Below are 23,687 nucleotides of genomic sequence, written 5' to 3'. Positions count from 1 at the left end.
GCTACTGTGTATTTCCAAGTCTAATTCTGTCACTAAATCCATACCGGTGACCCAGCGCCTAAATACTAGGCCTCAAATTTAATTCCCTCTAAATCTCTCGTTACCCACCGCTGTACTGTTGTTGCTGGGCAAGATATTTAGTGTCCGTCAAAGCACATTTTTTGTTCTGGGTTGAAGTACAATTCCCAATTTAGCAATTTCATAATTTAGTGGTTTCTGCTATATCAGAGCTATTTGAAATCTATCCCTAAAAGGGTATATAATATTGAAGGTGCACATAGGGTCATTCAGAATAACTTCACACACACCCGCTACTGTGTATTTCCAAGTCTAATTCTGTCACTAAATCCATACCGGTGACCCAGCGCCTAAATACTAGGCCTCAAATTTAATTCCCTCTAAATCTCTCGTTACCCACCGGTGTACTGTTGTTGCTGGGCAAGATATTTAGTGTCCGTCAAAGCACATTTTTTGTTCTGGGTTGAAGTACAATTCCCAATTTAGCAATTTCATAATTTAGTGGTTTCTGCTATATCAGAGCTATTTGAAATCTATCCCTAAAAGGGTATATAATATTGAAGGTGCACATAGGGTCATTCAGAATAACTTCACACACACGCTTCTGTGCATTTCCAAGTCTAATTCTGTCACTAAATCCATACCGGTGACCCAGCGCCTAAATACTAGGCCTCAAATTTAAATCCCTCTAAATCTCTCGTTACCCACCACTGTACTGTTGTTGCTGGGCAAGATATTTAGTGTCCGTCAAAGCACATTTTTTGTTCTGGGTTGAAGTACAATTCCCAATTTAGCAATTTCATAATTTAGTGGTTTCTGCTATATCAGAGCTATTTGAAATCTATCCCTAAAAGGGTATATAATATTGAAGGTGCACATAGGGTCATTCAGAATAACTTCACACACACCCGCTACTGTGTATTTCCAAGTCTAATTCTGTCACTAAATCCATACCGGTGACCCAGCGCCTAAATACTAGGCCTCAAATTTAATTCCCTCTAAATCTCTCGTTACCCACCGGTGTACTGTTGTTGCTGGGCAAGATATTTAGTGTCCGTCAAAGCACATTTTTTGTTCTGGGTTGAAGTACAATTCCCAATTTAGCAATTTCATAATTTAGTGGTTTCTGCTATATCAGAGCTATTTGAAATCTATCCCTAAAAGGGTATATAATATTGAAGGTGCACATAGGGTCATTCAGAATAACTTCACACACACGCTTCTGTGCATTTCCAAGTCTAATTCTGTCACTAAATCCATACCGGTGACCCAGCGCCTAAATACTAGGCCTCAAATTTAAATCCCTCTAAATCTCTCGTTACCCACCACTGTACTGTTGTTGCTGGGCAAGATATTTAGTGTCCGTCAAAGCACATTTTTTGTTCTGGGTTGAAGTACAATTCCCAATTTAGCAATTTCATAATTTAGTGGTTTCTGCTATATCAGAGCTATTTGAAATCTATCCCTAAAAGGGTATATAATATTGAAGGTGCACATAGGGTCATTCAGAATAACTTCACACACACGCTTCTGTGCATTTCCAAGTCTAATTCTGTCACTAAATCCATACCGGTGACCCAGCGCCTAAATACTAGGCCTCAAATTTAAATCCCTCTAAATCTCTCGTTACCCACCGCTGTACTGTTGTTGCTGGGCAAGATATTTAGTGTCCGTCAAAGCACATTTTTTGTTCTGGGTTGAAGTACAATTCCCAATTTAGCAATTTCATAATTTAGTGGTTTCTGCTATATCAGAGCTATTTGAAATCTATCCCTAAAAGGGTATATAATATTGAAGGTGCACATAGGGTCATTCAGAATAACTTCACACACACGCTTCTGTGCATTTCCAAGTCTAATTCTGTCACTAAATCCATACCGGTGACCCAGCGCCTAAATACTAGGCCTCAAATTTAAATCCCTCTAAATCTCTCGTTACCCACCGCTGTACTGTTGTTGCTGGGCAAGATATTTAGTGTCCGTCAAAGCACATTTTTTGTTCTGGGTTGAAGTACAATTCCCAATTTAGCAATTTCATAATTTAGTGGTTTCTGCTATATCAGAGCTATTTGAAATCTATCCCTAAAAGGGTATATAATATTGAAGGTGCACATAGGGTCATTCAGAATAACTTCACACACACGCTTCTGTGCATTTCCAAGTCTAATTCTGTCACTAAATCCATACCGGTCACCCAGCGCCTAAATACTAGGCCTCAAATTTATATCCCGCTGAATTTGAATACAATACATTGGGCCAAATAATATATTTGTTGTTGTGGTGAACCATAACAATGAGAAAAACATCTAGTAAGGGACGCGGACGTGGACATGGTCGTGGTGGTGTTAGTGGACCCTCTGGTGCTGGGAGAGGACGTGGCCGTTCTGCCACATCCACACGTCCTAGTGTACCAACTACCTCAGGTCCCAGTAGCCGCCAGAATTTACAGCGATATATGGTGGGGCCCAATGCCGTTCTAAGGATGGTAAGGCCTGAGCAGGTACAGGCATTAGTCAATTGGGTGGCCGACAGTGGATCCAGCACGTTCACATTATCTCCCACCCAGTCTTCTGCAGAAAGCGCACAGATGGCGCCTGAAAACCAACCCCATCAGTCTGTCACATCACCCCCATGCATACCAGGGAAACTGTCTCAGCCTCAAGTTATGCAGCAGTCTCTTATGCTGTTTGAAGACTCCGCTGGCAGGGTTTCCCAAGGGCATCCACCTAGCCCTTCCCCAGCGGTGAAAGACATAGAATGCACTGACGCACAACCACTTATGTTTCCTGATGATGAGGACATGGGAATACCACCTCAGCATGTCTCTGATGATGACGAAACACAGGTGCCAACTGCTGCGTCTTTCTGCAGTGTGCAGACTGAACAGGAGGTCAGGGATCAAGACTGGGTGGAAGACGATGCAGGGGACGATGAGGTCCTAGACCCCACATGGAATGAAGGTCGTGCCACTGACTTTCACAGTTCGGAGGAAGAGGCAGTGGTGAGACCGAGCCAACAGCGTAGCAAAAGAGGGAGCAGTGGGCAAAAGCAGAACACCCGCCGCCAAGAGACTCCGCCTGCTACTGACCGCCGCCATCTGGGACCGAGCACCCCAAAGGCAGCTTCAAGGAGTTCCCTGGCATGGCACTTCTTCAAACAATGTGCTGACGACAAGACCCGAGTGGTTTGCACGCTGTGCCATCAGAGCCTGAAGCGAGGCATTAACGTTCTGAACCTGAGCACAACCTGCATGACCAGGCACCTGCATGCAAAGCATGAACTGCAGTGGAGTAAACACCTTAAAACCAAGGAAGTCACTCAGGCTCCCCCTGCTACCTCTTCTGCTGCTGCCGCCTCGGCCTATTCTGCTGCTGCCGCCTCGGCCTCTTCCTCCGCCTCTGGAGGAACGTTGGCACCTGCCGCCCAGCAAACAGGGGATGTACCACCAACACCACCACCACCACCTCCGTCACCAAGCGTCTCAACCATGTCACACGCCAGCGTTCAGCTCTCCATCTCACAAACATTTGATAGAAAGCGTAAATTCCCACCTAGCCACCCTCGATCCCTGGCCCTGAATGCCAGCATTTCTAAACTACTGGCCTATGAAATGCTGTCATTTAGGCTGGTGGACACAGACAGCTTCAAACAGCTCATGTCGCTTGCTGTCCCACAGTATGTTGTTCCCAGCCGGCACTACTTCTCCAAGAGAGCCGTGCCTTCCCTGCACAACCAAGTATCCGATAAAATCAAGTGTGCACTGCGCAACGCCATCTGTAGCAAGGTCCACCTAACCACAGATACGTGGACCAGTAAGCACGGCCAGGGACGCTATATCTCCCTAACTGCACACTGGGTAAATGTAGTGGCAGCTGGGCCCCAGGCGGAGAGCTGTTTGGCGCACGTCCTGCCGCCGCCAAGGATCGCAGGGCAACATTCTTTGCCTCCTGTTGCCACCTCCTCCTTCTCGGCTTCCTCCTCCTCTTCTTCCACCTGCTCATCCAGTCAGCCACACACCTTCACCACCAACTTCAGCACAGCCCGGGGTAAACGTCAGCAGGCCATTCTGAAACTCATATGTTTGGGGGACAGGCCCCACACCGCACAGGAGTTGTGGCGGGGTATTGAACAACAGACCGACGAGTGGTTGCTGCCGGTGAGCCTCAAGCCCGGCCTGGTGGTGTGTGATAATGGGCGAAATCTCGTTGCAGCTCTGGGACTAGCCAATTTGACGCACATCCCTTGCTTGGCGCATGTGCTGAATTTGGTGGTGCAGAAGTTCATTCACAACTACCCCGACATGTCAGAGCTGCTGCATAAAGTGCGGGCCGTCTGTTCGCGCTTCCGGCGTTCACATCCTGCCGCTGCTCGCCTGTCTGCGCTACAGCGTAACTTCGGCCTTCCCGCTCACCGCCTCATATGCGACGTGCCCACCAGGTGGAACTCCACCTTGCACATGCTGGACAGACTGTGCGAGCAGCAGCAGGCCATAGTGGAGTTTCAGCTGCAGCACGCACGGGTCAGTCGCACTACAGAACAGCACCACTTCACCACCAATGACTGGGCCTCCATGCGAGACCTGTGTGCCCTGTTGCGCTGTTTCGAGTACTCCACCAACATGGCCAGTGGCGATGACACCGTTATCAGCGTTACAATACCACTTCTATGTCTCCTTGAGAAAACACTTAGGGCGATGATGGAACAGGAGGTGGCCCAGGAGGAGGAGGAGGAGGATGAGGAAGAGGGGTCATTTTTAGCACTTTCAGGCCAGTCTCTTCGAAGTGACTCAGAGGGAGGTTTTTTGCAACAGCAGAGGCCAGGTACAAATGTGGCCAGCCAGGGCCCACTACTGGAGGACGAGGAGGACGAGGATGAGGAGGAGGTGGAGGAGGATGAGGATGAAGCATGGTCACAGCGGGGTGGCACCCAACGCAGCTCGGGTCCATCACTGGTGCGTGGCTGGGGGGAAAGGCAGGACGATGACGATACGCCTCCCACAGAGGACAGCTTGTCCTTACCCCTGGGCAGCCTGGCACACATGAGCGACTACATGCTGCAGTGCCTGCGCAACGACAGCAGAGTTGCCCACATTTTAACCTGTGCGGACTACTGGGTTGCCACCCTGCTGGATCCACGCTACAAAGACAATGTGCCCACCTTACTTCCTGCACTGGAGCGTGATAGGAAGATGCGCGAGTACAAGCGCACGTTGGTAGACGCGCTACTGAGAGCATTCCCAAATGTCACAGGGGAACAAGTGGAAGCCCAAGGCCAAGGCAGAGGAGGAGCAAGAGGTCGCCAAGGCAGCTGTGTCACGGCCAGCTCCTCTGAGGGCAGGGTTAGCATGGCAGAGATGTGGAAAACTTTTGTCAACACGCCACAGCTAACTGCACCACCACCTGATACGCAACGTGTTAGCAGGAGGCAACATTTCACTAACATGGTGGAACAGTACGTGTGCACACCCCTCCACGTACTGACTGATGGTTCGGCCCCATTCAACTTCTGGGTCTCTAAATTGTCCACGTGGCCAGAGCTAGCCTTTTATGCCTTGGAGGTGCTGGCCTGCCCGGCAGCCAGCGTTTTGTCTGAACGTGTATTCAGCACGGCAGGGGGCGTCATTACAGACAAACGCAGCCGCCTGTCTACAGCCAATGTGGACAAGCTGACGTTCATAAAAATGAACCAGGCATGGATCCCACAGGACCTGTCCGTCCCTTGTCCAGATTAGACATTAACTACCTCCCCATAACCATATATTATTGGACTCCAGGGCACTTCCTCATTCAATCCTATTTTTATTTTCATTTTACCATTATATTGCGATGCTACCCAAAGTTGAATGAACCTCTCCTCTGCCTGTGTGCTAGGCCTAAATATATGCCAATGGACTGTTGCAGTGGTGGCTGACATGAAGCCTGATTCTCTGCTATGACATGCAGACTAATTCTCTGCTGACATGAAGCCAGATTGTCTGTTACGGGACCTCTCTCCTCTGCCTGGGTGCTGGGCCTAAATTTATGACCATGGACTGTTGCAGTGGTGGCTGACGTGAAGCCTGATTCTCTGCTATGACATGCAGACTGATTCTCTGCTGACATGAAGCCAGATCGTCTGTTACGGGACCTCTCTGCTCTGCCTGTGTGCTAGGCCTAAATATATGCCAATGGACTGTTGCAGTGGTGGGTGACGTGAAGCCTCATTCTCTGCTATGACATGCAGACTGATTCTCTGCTGACATGAAGCCAGATTGTCTGTTACGGGACCTCTCTGCTCTGCCTGTGTGCTAGGCCTAAATATATGCCAATGGACTGTTGCAGTGGTGGGTGACGTGAAGCCTCATTCTCTGCTATGACATGCAGACTGATTCTCTGCTGACATGAAGCCAGATCCTCTGTTACGGGAGCTCTCTCCTCTGCCTGGGTGCTGGGCCTAAATTTATGACAATTGACTGTTGCAGTGGTGGGTGACGTGAAGCCTGATTCTCTGCTATGATATGAAGACTGATTCTCTGCTGACATGAAGCCAGATTGTCTGTTACGGGACCTTTCTCCTCTGCCTGGGTTCTGGGCCTAAATTTATGAAAATTGACTCTTACAGTGGTGGGTGACGTGAAGCCTGATTCTCTGCTATGATATGAAGACTGATTCTCTGCTGACATGAAGCCAGATTCTCTGTTACGGGACCTCTCTCCTCTGCCTGGGTGCTGGGCCTAAATTTATGACAATGGACTGTTGCAGTGGTGGCTGACGTGAAGCCTGATTCTCTGCTATGACATGCAGACTGATTCTCTGCTGTCATGAAGCCAGATTGTCTGTTACGGGACCTCTCTGCTCTGCCTGTGTGCTAGGCCTAAATATATGCCAATGGACTGTTGCAGTGGTGGCTGACGTGAAGCCTCATTCTCTGCTATGACATGCAGACTGATTCTCTGCTGTCATGAAGCCAGATTGTCTGTTACGGGACCTCTCTGCTCTGCCTGTGTGCTAGGCCTAAATATATGCCAATGGACTGTTGCAGTGGTGGGTGACGTGAAGCCTCATTCTCTGCTATGACATGCAGACTGATTCTCTGCTGACATGAAGCCAGATTGTCTGTTACGGGACCTCTCTGCTCTGCCTGTGTGCTAGGCCTAAATATATGCCAATGGACTGTTGCAGTGGTGGGTGACGTGAAGCCTCATTCTCTGCTATGACATGCAGACTGATTCTCTGCTGACATGAAGCCAGATTGTCTGTTACGGGACCTCTCTGCTCTGCCTGTGTGCTAGGCCTAAATATATGCCAATGGACTGTTGCAGTGGTGGGTGACGTGAAGCCTCATTCTCTGCTATGACATGCAGACTGATTCTCTGCTGACATGAAGCCAGATTGTCTGTTACGGGACCTCTCTGCTCTGCCTGTGTGCTAGGCCTAAATATATGCCAATGGACTGTTGCAGTGGTGGGTGACGTGAAGCCTCATTCTCTGCTATGACATGCAGACTGATTCTCTGCTGACATGAAGCCAGATTGTCTGTTACGGGACCTCTCTGCTCTGCCTGTGTGCTAGGCCTAAATATATGCCAATGGACTGTTGCAGTGGTGGGTGACGTGAAGCCTCATTCTCTGCTATGACATGCAGACTGATTCTCTGCTGACATGAAGCCAGATCCTCTGTTACGGGAGCTCTCTCCTCTGCCTGGGTGCTGGGCCTAAATTTATGACAATTGACTGTTGCAGTGGTGGGTGACGTGAAGCCTGATTCTCTGCTATGATATGAAGACTGATTCTCTGCTGACATGAAGCCAGATTGTCTGTTACGGGACCTTTCTCCTCTGCCTGGGTTCTGGGCCTAAATTTATGAAAATTGACTCTTACAGTGGTGGGTGACGTGAAGCCTGATTCTCTGCTATGATATGAAGACTGATTCTCTGCTGACATGAAGCCAGATTCTCTGTTACGGGACCTCTCTCCTCTGCCTGGGTGCTGGGTAGTGTTGAGCGCGAATATTCGAAAAGCAAATTTTTTTCGCGAATATCGCAACTTCGCGATTTCGCGAATATTTCGAATATAGTGCTATATATTCGTAAAAACGAATATTCGTTTTTTGTTTCCCCCCCCCCCCCCACAAAATTACAGTACACATATAATTGATTGTTTCCCAAAGGTCCAACAGCTCAGATCTTACTCACATTGCCTAGAAAGTGATTGAGGCGCGAATCTTCGTAAGGCGATTTTATTAGCGCACATGCGAATATCGGCACGTCCCAGAACAGAGGCAAAGGGCTTTGCATTCATACATTAGTGAATTGAGTTGCGAATCTTCGTAAGGCGATTTTATTAGCGCACATGCGAATATCTACACTTGTCCCAGAACAGAGGCAAAGGGCTTTGCATTCATACATTAGTGATTGAATTGAGCTGCGAATCTTCGTAAGGCGATTTTATTAACGCAAATGCAAATATCTACACTTGTCCCCAGAACAGAGAGGCAAAGGCCTGTGCATTCATATAGTATAGCACCATATTCGCGAATACGTAGAACTTCGTAAAAGTCGATTTACGAATATTCGTATTTTTTATTTTACTTTCCACCTTACAGATTACATTGATCTGTACTCTGTCAACTACTGTCATCACCCCCCACTGTATCTCGATTGATTCCCAAAAGTCTCACATTCCCTAGAAAGTGATTGAGGTGCGAATCTTCGTAAGGCGATTTTATTAGCGCACATGCGAATATCTACACTTGTCCCAGAACAGAGGCAAAGGGCATTGCATTCATACATTAGTGATTGAATTGAGTTGCGAATCTTCGTAAGGCGATTTCATTAGCGCACATGTGAATTTTGCATAGCATATGTATTATGCGATAATTCGAATTATCGCATATGCGAAATAATAACGAATTTGAATAATCGCGAATATTTTACGAATATTCTTTCGAATATTCACAAAATTTCGCGAATTCGAATATGGGACATGCCGCTCAACACTAGTGCTGGGCCTAAATTTATGACAATGGACTGTTGCAGTGGTGGGTGACGTGAAGCCTGATTCTCTGCTATGACATGCAGACTGATTCTCTGCTGACATGAAGCCAGATTGTCTGTTACGGGACCTCTCTCCTCTGCCTGGGTGCTGGGCCTAAATATATGCCAATGGACTGTTGCAGTGGTGGCTGACGTGAAGCCTCATTCTCTGCTATGACATGCAGACTAATTCTCTGCTGACATGAAGACAGATTCTCTGTTACGGGACCTCTCTCCTCTGCCTGGGTGCCGGGGCCTAAATATCTGAGAATGGACTGTTCCAGTGGTGGCTGACGTGAAGCCTCATTCTCTGCTATGACATGCAGACTAATTCTCTGCTGACATGAAGACAGATTCTCTGTTACGGGACCTCCCTCCTCTGCCTGGGTGCTGGGCCTAAATATATGCCAATGGACTGTTGCAGTGGTGGCTGACGTGAAGCCTCATTCTCTGCTATGACATGCAGACTAATTCTCTGCTGACATGAAGACAGATTCTCTGTTACGGGACCTCCCTCCTCTGCCTGGGTGCTGGGCCTAAATATATGCCAATGGACTGTTGCAGTGGTGGCTGACGTGAAGCCTCATTCTCTGCTATGACATGCAGACTGATTCTCTGCTGACATGAAGCCAGATTCTCTGTTACGGGACCTCTCTCCTCTGCCTGTGTGTGTGCTGGGCCTAAATATATGCCAATGGACTGTTGCAGTGGTGGCTGACGTGAAGCCTCATTCTCTGCTATGACATGCAGACTGATTCTCTGCTGACATGAAGCCAGATTCTCTGTTACGGGACCTCTCTCCTCTGCCTGTGTGTGTGCTGGGCCTAAATATATGCCAATGGACTGTTGCAGTGGTGGCTGACGTGAAGCCTCATTCTCTGCTATGACATGCAGACTAATTCTCTGCTGACATGAAGACAGATTCTCTGTTACGGGACCTCCCTCCTCTGCCTGGGTGCTGGGCCTAAATATATGCCAATGGACTGTTGCAGTGGTGGCTGACGTGAAGCCTCATTCTCTGCTATGACATGCAGACTGATTCTCTGCTGACATGAAGCCAGATTCTCTGTTACGGGACCTCTCTCCTCTGCCTGTGTGTGTGCTGGGCCTAAATATATGCCAATGGACTGTTGCAGTGGTGGCTGACGTGAAGCCTCATTCTCTGCTATGACATGCAGACTGATTCTCTGCTGACATGAAGCCAGATTCTCTGTTACGGGACCTCTCTCCTCTGCCTGTGTGTGTGCTGGGCCTAAATATATGCCAATGGACTGTTGCAGTGGTGGCTGACGTGAAGCCTCATTCTCTGCTATGACATGCAGACTAATTCTCTGCTGACATGAAGACAGATTCTCTGTTACGGGACCTCCCTCCTCTGCCTGGGTGCTGGGCCTAAATATATGCCAATGGACTGTTGCAGTGGTGGCTGACGTGAAGCCTCATTCTCTGCTATGACATGCAGACTAATTCTCTGCTGACATGAAGACAGATTCTCTGTTACGGGACCTCTCTCCTCTGCCTGGGTGCCGGGGCCTAAATATCTGAGAATGGACTGTTCCAGTGGTGGGTGACGGGAAGCCAGATTCTCTGCTATGGAACCTCTCTCCAATTGATTTTGGTTAATTTTTATTTATTTAATTTTTATTTTAATTCATTTCCCTATCCACATTTGTTTGCAGGGGATTTACCTACATGTTGCTGCCTTTTGCAGCCCTCTAGCTCTTTCCTGGGCTGTTTTACAGCCTTTTTAGTGCCGAAAAGTTCGGGTCCCCATTGACTTCAATGGGGTTCGGGTTCGGGACGAAGTTCGGATCGGGTTCGGATCCCGAACCCGAACATTTCCGGGATGTTCGGCCGAACTTCTCGAACCCGAACATCCAGGTGTTCGCTCAACTCTACATAAGATGGTTCCACTCGCATGCCCATCGCACAGACCCTTATCTGTGGTATAGAGTGTTATTGAATGAAAAAACATTATTGCAAAGAATAAGCTCAATTCCTTTAAGAAAGGAAATTAATTTGTTCAATGTTTAGTCTGTTGTGACTTCTTAGAGTTTCTTCTACTGCTTTTAGTCCTAATTGGTGTGAGATGTTAGAATATAGAGAGGTGACGTCCAGCGTGAAGACGAAATAACTAGCAGGGAACCCGACTGTAGTTCAGTTATTAATTGTGTGGAGTCTTTTAGGTATGTAGGTAATTCTAGAACATATTCTTGAAGAACAGATCAATGTAGTGAGATAAATTGGATGTGATGGACCCTCTCCCTGAGATGATGGGTCTGCCAGGTATGCAGGACAAACAACTCAGTGTATGAGAACCAAATAAAAAAAAGCATAGAAGCAATATAAGTAACGGAAAACAACGCCATAGCGTCTCTAGACATTTTGACACACAGGACAATTGCGATATATCTGTTCTAAAACTCACCATCTTCAACTAGATTCCTCCAAACACTAGAAATAGATTCCAATAATTAGTAAATAAAGAATCCTACTGGATATTTCGCCTGCAGACCCTGGTACCTGAAGGTCTCGATGAAGTCTTAGAACATACTAAATAAGTAGTATTCAGGCTTCCTACCACAAGCACTTACTATAGATGAATAAATATTCATATAGAAGAATAAATAATTTTTTTAACAGAGCTTTCTATTATAAATAATGATTTTATGTCAGCCATCTTAATTTTTTATTTAATTTAATAATTTATTATTGAATTTGAATTTGTTACTAAAACAGTATATTGCTGCACTTTTAAGTCTAATTTTACATATATATATATATTTATATACTATCAATTATTTATTTGCCTTTATATAATATATTTGCACAATGTTTCATTCAGCTTTTAATTATTTATGCTACTAAATGTATCTGTGGACTGAACCTGTCAATCAAATGATGTCATTTCCATTTTTTCTGTGTAAATTCTGGTGTGTCCTACTCCTCTGGGTCAGCCTGAAGAAGCCGACGGAGCATTGGTGAAACGCGTAGCTAAACTAAGACCCGATCACTTTGTTTATGTCTAGTTTTATACTAAAATAAAGCGTGGTTAAATCTTAGCGCCCTGGTAGTACTGCCATTATTTCCCCTAAACTTACCTCTGATCATCGGGACCTATTCTGGATGCCCGAGTGCCTGACGTGCACAACCTGATCTGGGGCACTCTCCGGAAAACAGTTGACACAGATGGGGCGTGGTCCTTCTCTATTCTCTCCTGTTACTAGGAGTCTGTTAGTCTGAAAGAATTCTGCATTTATAGTTGAAATATATAAATATGTAAATCTGATCAAATGAGTCAGGTTCCGTTGAAAATTCTGTATATACTCAATCAATTCTGTTTGATAAAGCGTCTGTAACTTACGCTTTTTGTGTTTCTATACAGACTGTAAGAAATAACGCGAATATTTCAAAATGGACGACCAACATTTCCGACCACCTGCGCGGACTCTACTGAACTGCACAGATCAACTCTGCAGTACGTATAATCCTGCATACTAATTCACATTACACTCTCTACAGTTGTCATAAAAAGAGCTGAAGCATAGAAGAGGGGCGAGTACATCCGTGGTTGAGTCTTATGGTAGCACAGAAGCTAGAACTGTTATGGAGGCACTGAGAGTGGCTCTCTCATGAGGTCACTTAGCTTCATAGCTCCTCCATAACAGAGCCAGCCAAAGTAAAAAAGTGCATTCCCCCTCACTTCAAAGAAAAGATCAGGCCCACATTTTTTTGCTGATTAAAGGGGTTGTCCAGGCTTTTACTATTGATGACCTATCCTGAGAATAGCACCTGGCACCCCCGCCGATCAGCTGTATGAGGAGACGGCACACGCAGTGCACACGTGCTGTCTCCCTTCTCTCTTCTTGTTCAGCACTGCTGTCTATGGCAAAGACCATATACTACAGCAGCAGACAGGAAGAGAGATGGGAGGTGGCACGTGCACACTGCGTGTGCCGTCTCCTCATACAGCTGATCGGCGGGTGCCCCAGACAGGGGCGGATTAAGTGCATGAGAGGCCCGGGGCTGTCTACCCAATTCGGGCCCCCCCCCCTCCCCTCCATTTTAGTTTTAGTTTTTTTTTTCTATATGAAGAGGCTGCGGTGCTTCGTAAGCGCCAACGTCTCTTCCTAGGCAATATGACATTGTTCACATGGTCTAGGTGCAGCTCTGTCTCATCTGAGTGATTGCGGCTGAGCTGTAATACCAAGCGCAGGGCTATCAAATGGACAGAGCTGTGCTTGGTAACGAGCAAAGAGGCTGCGACGCTCACTGGGACATCGCGGTCTCCTCAAACAGCTGATTGGCGGGGGTGCCAGGAGTCAGACCCCCACCATCTCATAACTCTCTGTGTACAGATGTCATAGATGTTATCTGCAGTCCTATGTAACACCCCACATAACACAGTGAACTATTGTGTTATGTGGGGTGTTACATAGGACTGCATGGAACATCTACTACATTATCTGTACACAGAAAGTAATCACTGTTATCTAGGCTGTTACATAGGACTGCAGGTGACAAATACAAATTTTAGTTGCCAAATTTAAAATACATACGATTATGATAAAAAAAGACTTGGAGGAGAAGATGGTCACAGTAGTGAGCCAGCTCTACATATAGGATAATACAGCACCACATACCTGTTACATCCAGTGACATCTCCTGTCATGTAGATCCTCTCTTTCATCTTCTCCTCCGTTAGACCGCCATGACAAATTCTTTCAGCCGCATCTCGTCTCTACAGAGTTTGTTACACAGACACGTTAGAGTTCTCATAATTGGGGTCATTTATCAAACTGGTGTAAATTACAACTGGCTTAGGTGCCCACAGCAACCAATCAGATTCCACCTTTAATTTTCCAAAGGAGCTGTGAAAAATGAAAGCTGGAATCTGATTGGCTGCTATGGGTAACTAACCCAGTTATACTTTACACCAGTTTGATAAATTACCCCAAAGGTCCCTATAGTGTCTACAGCAATTATAATGTCCCCTAGAGTGCCCCCAGTAATAATAACACCCTATATTGTGTTCCAGGTAATAATACCTGTATAGTGTCCCCAAAAATAATGTCCCCTAATAGAAAGGCCCCCACACTACCCCCATATAGTAATTTCCCCCACACTGCCCCATATAGTAATTTCTTCCACACTGCCCCCACACTGTTATTCCCCCACACAGTAATTCCCCCACACTGATCCATATAGTAATTTCCCCCACACTGCCCCCACACAGTAATTCCCCCACACAGTAATTCCCCCACACTGATCCATATAGTAATTTCCCCCACACTGCCCCATATAGTAATTTCCCCCACACTGCCCCATATAGTAATTTCCCCCTCTCTGCCCCATATAGTAATTTCCCCCTCACTGCCCCATATAGTAATTTCCCCCTCTCTGCCCTATATAGTAATTTCCCCCACACTGGCCCATATAGTAATTTCCCCCACACTGCCCCCATATAATAATTTCCCCCACACTGCCCCATATAATAATTTCTCCCACACTGCCCCCCAAATAGTAATTTCCCCCACACTGCCCCCCAAATAGTAATTTCCCCCACACTGCCCCCCAAATAGTAATTTCCCCCACACTGCCCCCCAAATAGTAATTTCCCCCACACTGCCCCCAAATAGTAATTTCTCCCACACTGCCCCCATATAGTAATTTCTCCCACACTGCCCCCATATAGTAAATTCCCCCACACTGCTCTATACAGTAATTTCCCCCACACTGCTCCATACTGTAATTTCTTCCACACTGCCTCCGATATAGTAATTTCCCCCACACTGCCCCAAATAGTAATTTCCCCCACACTGCCCCCATATAATAATTTCTTCCACACTGCCCCCAAATAGTAATTTCCCCCACACTGCCCCATATAGTAATTTCCCCCACACTGCCCCATATAGTAATTTCCCCCATATAGTAAGTTCCCCCACACTGCTCCATACAGTAATTTCCCCCACACTGCCTCCCATGTAGTAATTTCACCCACAAAGTAATTTGCTGCCCACACTGCCCCCATCAAGTAATAACCCCATACACTGCCCCCTATTAGATCATTTTACCTGACACTGCCATCCATTAAGTAATTTGCCCCCACACTGACATCCATTAAGTAATTTGCCCCCCACACTGCAATCCATTAAGTTATTTGCTCCCACACTGCCATCCATTAAGTAATTTGCCCCCACACTGCCCTTTCATTAAGTAATTTGCCCCCAACACTGCCCCATCAAGTAATAACCCCCCACACTGCCCCCCATTAGATAATTTTCCCCCACACTGCCATCCATTAAGTAAATAGCCCCCCACAGTATTAATTTCTCCACACTGCCCTCACAGTATTAATTCCCCCCATGGTAGTAATTTGCCCCTACAGTATTAATTGTCTCCCACACTACCCATCTCATAACTCTCTGTGTACAGATGTCATAGATGTTATCTGCAGTCCTATGTAACACCCCACATAACACAGTGAACTATTGTGTTATGTGGGGTGTTACATAGGACTGCATGGAACATCTACTACATTATCTGTACACAGAAAGTAATCACTGTTATCTAGGCTGTTACATAGGACTGCAGGTGACAAATACAAATTTTAGTTGCCAAATTTAAAATACATACGATTATGATAAAAAAAGACTTGGAGGAGAAGATGATCACAGTAGTGAGCCAGCACTACATATAGGATAATACAGCACCACATACCTGTTACATCCAATGACATCTCCTGTCATGTAGATCCTCTCTTTCATCTTCTCCTCCGTTAGACCGCCATGACAAATTCTTTCAGCCGCATCTCGTCTCTACAGAGTTTGTTACACAGACACGTTAGAGTTCTCATAATTGGGGTCATTTATCAAACTGGTGTAAATTACAACTGGCTTAGGTGCCCACAGCAACCAATCAGATTCCACCTTTAATTTTCCAAAGGAGCTGTGAAAAATGAAAGCTGGAATCTGATTGGCTGCTATGGGTAACTAACCCAGTTATACTTTACACCAGTTTGATAAATTACCCCAAAGGTCCCTATAGTGTCTACAGTATTAATTTCCCCCATACTAGTAATTTGCCCCCACGTAGTAGTTTGCCCCCCCCCCCTGTTCCTTCAGTAATGTCCCCCAAAGTCAGTAGTTGGCACACCAAAAAAGAAAAAAAGAAAAGCTAATACTTACCTGTGTCCCAGCCGGCGCTCACTCGTAGATGGTGCAGGCGTGCGCACACACGTCAGTGTGCTGCGTCCGGGCACAGCGCGATGACGTCATCACGCCCGCCTGTACCAGGATTTTACTACCGCACAGGCTTCAGGCCTGCTAGGCCTGAAGCCTATGGTGGTGATCCGCGGCGGGGCAGGGAACTATGCGCTCCCGTGCCCCGCCGTAGTTTGTGGGCGTTTGGGTCGTTGGGCCCCCCAGCGATGCCGGGCCCGGGGCTACCGACCCAAACGCCCCAATTATAATCCGCCACTGGCCCCAGATAATGCTGGGAGCTGCAGGATCCCCATTGACTACTTTTCGGAATAATGCCAGCTTTCGGCCAGACAAAAAGCCGGGCAGGCAGAACTTTTTGTCTGTCCAAAAGGAGGCATCCTAAGAAGCTTGTTACATACTGTTTGATTGTCCAGTGTGATGTAGAACACTATGCTGCCCTTCCTGGTGGTTGCTACAGGTAGGCAGTATGTACAGTAATCTTCTGAATTAATTTTAAAAGGAGATTCGGAGCTGTATCAAGAAACAAAGCTACTACATAGGCATATTACAAAATGAAATGAGTACAGAATATTGCACCTAATATTGGGCATTCACATTAAAGGGGTTTTCTGGACTGCATCAACATCCATTACAATAATATTTTATGAAGGTAGTGGAAATTTTGCAATGTATTTATTTTACCTTTATTTCTCCTATCTTCTGTTCTGGGCTGTGGTCACATGACCATGTCCATGCAGCTCTTTCTTAATTCCTGTAATGTTATGTCCATGGGTGGGGCAGTGATAGGGGAGTGTCTATGTAACTAGCTCAGTGGCGGATCCAGAGCCTGGTCTCGGGAGGGGAAACTTCCAGATTATTTTCTGTCCGCCGCCACAAAACAATGGTGCTTATAGAACAGACCACACAGTGTAGAGTATGCTGTATATTGTGGGGCACAGTGTAGGCTATATGTGTATAACAAACATATTTCACATGAAAACTTACAATTACTTGGCTTGGCCCTTGGGGATCTCGGACACCACTTCCACACTTTGGCCGGGGGCTCGGCGGAGCTGATGTGTTTTATCCTAATGAGAAATATTTCATAATAAGGATTTGGAGAAGGGGCAGAGGAATAGCAGAGCAGGGAGAGGCCGGTGCTGCTACTAGGGGGTCATACCATGGGGGAGTAATAAAGCCCACCATAATGCCCCCCCAGTAGTAATAAAGCCCACCATAATGCCCCCCCAGTAGAAAAAATTCTCCTTATAATGTGACAGTGCAAAAAATCCCCACTTGTAATGCCCCCAGGTGAGCTAATGTACCCATAGTGCCCCCATAATTTGCCAGTATAAAATACCCCTATATAGTGCCCCCAGTAAATGTCCCCATAGTGCTCCTCCCCCCCCTTCCTCCTAGTGCCCCCCATAATGTACCAGTATAAAATGCCCCATATATAGTGCCCCAGTAAATGCCCTCAGTGTTCCCCATAATTTGCAAGTATAAAATACCCCTTCGTAGTGCCCCCCGTAGATGACCCCATAGTACTCCTCTCCCCCCTTCCCCATAGTACCCACCATAATGTGTCCAGGTATAAAATTGTACTGTACAGAGCGCCCCATATAAAATACCCCTTCTTTGTGGCCTCATTAGATGCCCCTATAGTGCCCCCAATAATGTGCAAGTAACAAGAGCAACCCCCCAATCATGTGCCAGTAATAACAGCCCCCCCATGTGCCAGTAATAACAGCCCCCCCTATGTGCCAGTAATAACAGCCCCCCCATGTGCCAGTAATAACAGCCCCCCATGTGCCAGTAATAACAGCCCCCCATGTGCCAGTAATAACAGCCCCCATGGGCCAGTAATAACAGCCCCCATGTGCCAGTAATAACAGCCCCCCCATGTGCCAGTAATAACAGCCTCCCCATGTGCCAGTAATAACAGCCCCCATGTGCCAGTAATAACAGCCCCCCTATGTGCCAGTAATAACAGCCCCCCATGTGCCAGTAATAACAGCCCCCCATGTGCCAGTAATAACAGCACCCCATGTGCCAGTAATAACAGCCCCTAATGTGCCAGTAATAACAGCCCCCCATGTGCCAGCAATAACAGCCCTACCCTGTGGCAGTAATAGCCCCCCATGTGCCAGCAATAACAGTGCCAGTAAAAGTATTGTGTATATATACACAATAATGCGCCGGCCTAGTGCCTGCAGCCTATCAGAGGAAGGGAAAGGGACACGCCTCTCCCTCCCCTGCCTCAGCACAGCCATCTGTATCGCTGTCCTGAGGACGGCGATACAGATGACTATGGAGATTAGCGCTTCCACAATGGAAGTGCTCATCTCCTTGTGCCCCGCTGCCGCCGCCAGCTCGAGAAGGGGCAATTGCCCCGTTTCCCCCCCCTGGATCCACCACTGAACTAGCTGGTGGGAGGAGCTATAAACTAGCTATGTGCTGTTGGGACAATGATAGGGGAGTGTCTATGTAGCTTGCTGGTGGGAGGAGCTATAAACGAGCTGGATGTTGTTAGTGGCAGTGATAGGGGAGTGTCTATGTAGCTAGATGGTGGGAGGAGCTATAAACGAGCTGGATGTTGTTAGTGGCAGTGATAGGGGAGTGTCTATGTAGCTAGATGGTGGGAGGAGCTATAAACTAGCTGGGTGTTGTTAGGGGCAGTGAAAGGGCAATATATATGTAACTAGCTGGGTGGGAGGAGCTATAAACTAGCTGGGTGTTGTTAGGGGCAGTGATAGGGGAGTGTCTATGTAAGTAGCGGGGTGGGAGGAGCTATAAACTAGCTGGATGTTGTTAGGGGCAGTGATAGGGGAGTGTCTATGTAACTAGCTAGTGGGAGGAGCTATAAACTAGCTGGGTGTTGTTAGGGGCGGTGCTGGAGCTGTGGCAAAGAAAGGAGAGGTGCATCATGGATTTAGTTGGATATAGCAACAGGAAGTGCTACATACAGGATGGAAACAAACAGAATGATTAGGATATACGCTGATAAGGGGTCTGGAAAGTCCACATTGAAAAAAGCATAGGGAAGGTGTTCATGACATGAGCATATGTGTTAAACCCCATAATCCTGGAAAACCCCTTTAATCAATTTATTATCTGAGATTTGGGGTATTTCCTTGAAATGTACAGTATTAGGCTTGAACAGAGAAATCCTTTAGAATGAGTGATACTTCATGGGCAAGTCTGTAGCAGACAAGTGCCTAATGGTATCTGAACTGTACTGACTGATAGAAAGCACACCTTATATATACCTTTGTAAGAAATTATGGTAATTTAATTTAACTTTTCATGTTTCTCTTGCAGTTGTCGAAACGTACCAGTATGAGGTGATCGTGATCCCTGTCTTCCTCATAGGGATTGCTATAATTCTACTTGCCATTATTTTCTGTCTACAATATCGAAGTTTGAAGCTGAACAAAAAAAGAGCCCAAGGTAAATACAAGCTCACAGAAAATCTTTTTCTCTAGTCATGTGCTTCATCTTTTGAATGATGAGCTGGCAGATAGGCTCAGTACTTGGCTGAACACCCGATGACATACACAACTGCTATACAGAGCCTGGCAAACCCATCTTAACCACCTCCCGTCTGCCCATTGACTATAAACGTCCAGGAGGTGGATCTCTATTTCTGTGCTCCCTGTGCTCCGCCCCTGTACATAGAAACTCCATGACTGAGCTCCCTCCTGACAGCCAAGAACATGGAGCTTTACCCTGAGACCCTTTTTCCTGGTCTCCGGGCTTTTGATCACTCTGACAAGCAGTCAGAGCGATCACAAATGCATGTACCATCTCCCTCTCATTACTGCCGGTCAGAGAGGGAGATCAGTATTTAAACTAATCATCGCGATCGCAATGTTAAACTGTAAGCTCTGGAGACCGATCAGCATGGTCTCCGGGGCATGTGAGCGCTGTAATTTCCAGTTACAGCGCTCAGAAATGCTTGTACCGCCTCCCTCTCATTAGCGCTGGAAGGAGAGGGAAATCGGTACATTTACACTCCACCAGCGATCCCCCAGTAGCTGTTTTCAGCTGGAGACCAATCAGCATGGTCTCCAGGGCATCACCGGAGAAGGGTGAGTGCAGGAGCTGTGAGGTCTTTCAGAGACCTCAATCAGCCCTGCACTGAGGCTGTACAGCGCTCTATTGCGCTGTACAGCCTCTCTGGGGGTGTATTTCTTCTGTAAATGTTACAGGAGAAATCAACAGTGGAAAAAAAAAAGGGAAGTTAAATGTCCCCCAGAGGTCTTGTATGACCTTATGGGGGACGCAAAGTGTAAAAAAATAAAAATAAAAATAAAGTGTTTCACATGTAAAAAAAAAATATTAACCCAGTAAGGCCCCTTTCACACGGACGAGTATTCCGCGTGGATGCGATGCGTGAGTTGAACGCATTGCACCCGCACTGAATCCCGACCCATTAATTTCTATGGGGCTGTTCACATGAGCAGTGATTTTCACGCATCACTTATGCGTTGCGTGAAAATCGCAGCATGCTCTATTTTGTGCATTTTTAACGTAACGCAGGCCCCATAGAAATGAATGGGGTTGCGTGAAAATTGCAAGCATCCACAAGCAAGTGCGGATGCGGTGCGATTTTCACGCACGGTTGCTAGGAGACTATCGGGATGGAGACCTGATCATTATTATTTTCCCTTATAACATGGTTATAAGGGAAAAGAATAGCATTCTTAATACAGAATGCATAGTACAATAGCGCTGGAGGGGTTAAAAATAAAAATATAATTAACTCACCTTTGTCCACTTGATCGCGAAGCCGGCATTTCCTTCTGTCTTCATCTTAGCTGTGTGGAGGAACAGAACACCGATCCCAAGCCCGAACTTCTGTGAAGAAGTTCGGGTTTGGGTACCAAACATGCACGATTTTTCTCATGTGCGTGCAAAACTCATTACAATGTTTTGCACTTGCAACGCACCCGCACAAACGGTGTAAAAAAAAATGCCAAGTGATCAAAAAGGCGTATGTCCCATAAAATGATACCAATAAAACCGTCACCTCATCCTGCAAAAAATCAGCCCCTACATAAGAACATGGACACAATTAAAACATTGTTTTTTGGTTTCAAAAATGCTATTATTGTGTAAAACTTATTAGGTTTTGCCACGTCCGTAATGATCTGCTCTATAAAAATGTCACTTGACCGATCCCCTGAGGTGAACGCTGTAAAAATAAATAAATAAAAACTGTGCTAAAACAACACATTTTTTGGTCACCTTGCCCCATAAAGTGTTATAATGAATGATCAAAAAATCATATGTACCCAAAAATAGTACCAATAAAACTGGCACCTTATTTCCTAGTTTCCAAAATGGAGTCACTTCTTGGGAGTTTCTTCTGTAAGGGTGCATCAGGGGGGCTTCAAATGGGAAATGGCATCTAAAAACCATGTGGCGCTCCTTTTCTTCTACGCCCTGCCGTGTGCCCATGCAGCAGTTTTTGACCACATGTGGGGTGTTTCTGTAAACCGCAGAATCTGGGTAATAAATATTGAGCTTTGTTTGGCGTTTAACCATCGATGTGTTAAAGAAAAAATTGCATTAAAATGGAAAATCTGCCAAAAAGGTGAAATTGAAGAATGTTATCTCTATTTTCCTTTAATTCTTGTGGAACGCATAAAGGGTTAACAAAGTTTGTAAAATCGGTTTTAAGTAACTTGAGGGTGTAGTTTCTACAATGGGGTCATTTATGGGGGTATCCACTATGTAGGCCCCACAAAGTGACTTCAGACCTGAACTGGTCTTTAAAAAGTGGGTTTTGGCAATTCTCTTAAAAATTTTAAGAATTCCTTCTAAACTTCTAAGCCTTCTAACGTCCTAAAAAAATAAAATGACATTATATTGACTAAAATATGAATGTGTTACTTGTGTATAGAGGAAAAGTACTGGACCATAATACTCTACAATAACCGAAGACTGTAGGGGTTCAGCAGATAAGACGAAGCAAGTAAAGATGTAGCAGAATTGGTCACAACTGTTATATTGAGTTTGTTATTTGATATTTTACTTACTATATCATTTTTTGACCTCATACTCATGTCTGTATTATGTCTTCAAATGGAGCTGGAATCCAGCACAGACAAGAGTGGATGGGACCTTACTGTACCGCTGTCTGCCTTTGATTTCATACAGACTGGCATAATTATGTTTATGTCAGATTCCATATAAAGTGAAAGTGCCATGTTACTTTGGACATGGCATTACAGGGGTATTCTCCCCTACAATTTGTATGCAAAAATAGTTGTGAATAGTCTTTATATTAGGTCAAATACAATGGGCTTGTCTTCTTGTCATTCACTTTATGTACAATAGTGTCTCAAAAATAAGATACAAGTATATAATCATAGCGCAGGAAATGTATTGGTGTTTAAAGGGGTATCCCTGCTTTGTGATTGTGATATTGATGATCTATCTTCAGGATAGGTCATCAATTCCAGATTGGTGGAGGTCTGGCTCTCTGCACACCCGCCGATCAGCTGTTTGAAGGTGCTGCGGTGCCAGTGAGAGCTGTGTCCTCTTCTTTGCTTGCCTGCATGCCGTCTACATTGTAGTGGTGCACGGTAATTACAGCTTTCTTTATCATTCACTTGAATGGGACTAACAGATATAATTACCCTGCACCAACACTACAATGTAGACAGCATGCAGGTAAACATTGAAGAGGATGCAGCTCTCGCACTAGCGCCGCAGCCCCTTTGATCAGCTGATCTGCGGGTGGGCAGAGAGCCAGACCTCCACCAATCTGGAATTGATTATTTCTCCTGAGGATAGATCACTAATTTCATTAAACCAGAATATGAAGAAAAAACAAAAAATAAAAAATGCTTGCATATGATTTGCCAAAAGAGGACCTTTGACCACTCCTGACATGCCTGTTTTAATAGTTACATGCATTCCCCATGCAGTAACAATTCTGGAGCATCTAGTCTTATGGCTCTATGTTGTGCCATTCCTTTACTATTCCTGATAGAAGTTATGAATTCATTTCTATTAGTCTTCAGTGAGGGTACAGAGGGGAGGTAACAACTTGGGGGGGGGGGGGGGGGGGGTGTACCTGAACAAACTCACTCTATCCAATCAGTGTTGCCATTTTCTGATCGTGCAGTTATCATTTCCGATTCATCATTTTTCATGCCTATTTTAGGTGTAGAAAATGGTCTAAATGTAAAACAGCAAGGAAGACGGCACATCGTCATAACTTCCACCCTTTGACTCCTTAAAGGGGTTCTGCACTTTGTTTAAACTGATGATCTATCCTCTGGATAGATCATCAGCATTTGATCGGCGGTGGTCTGACACCCAGGACCCCCGCCGATCAATTGTTTGAGAAGGCAACGGCACTCCAGCAGCGCCGCAGTCTTCTCACTGTTTACCGCTGGCCGAGTGACGTCATGACTTGTATCAACTGGCCTAGGCGGGGCTA

The 23,687-nt window shown here is 45.9% G+C and overlaps 1 protein-coding gene across 2 annotated transcripts in view; it reads left to right on the top strand.

Moving 5' to 3' along the window:
• STYK1 (serine/threonine/tyrosine kinase 1) overlaps window positions 1-23,687 on the top strand; it is an 82,848-nt gene that overhangs the window by 28,702 nt on the left and 30,459 nt on the right. For both annotated transcript variants that reach the window (XM_044299181.1, XM_044299180.1), the window contains 2 exons: window positions 12,415-12,507; window positions 19,553-19,681. In XM_044299181.1, coding sequence (XP_044155116.1) covers window positions 12,444-12,507; window positions 19,553-19,681 — 193 coding nt within the window. In that variant the 5' untranslated portion in view covers window positions 12,415-12,443. The remainder of the gene's footprint in view (window positions 1-12,414; window positions 12,508-19,552; window positions 19,682-23,687) is intronic.

This window comes from Bufo gargarizans, chromosome 6 (genome assembly GCF_014858855.1).
Source record: "Bufo gargarizans isolate SCDJY-AF-19 chromosome 6, ASM1485885v1, whole genome shotgun sequence".
Lineage (NCBI taxonomy): Eukaryota > Metazoa > Chordata > Amphibia > Anura > Bufonidae > Bufo > Bufo gargarizans.
Note: the sequence above shows the minus strand (reverse complement) of the source record. Positions and strands in the feature narration are given on the sequence as shown.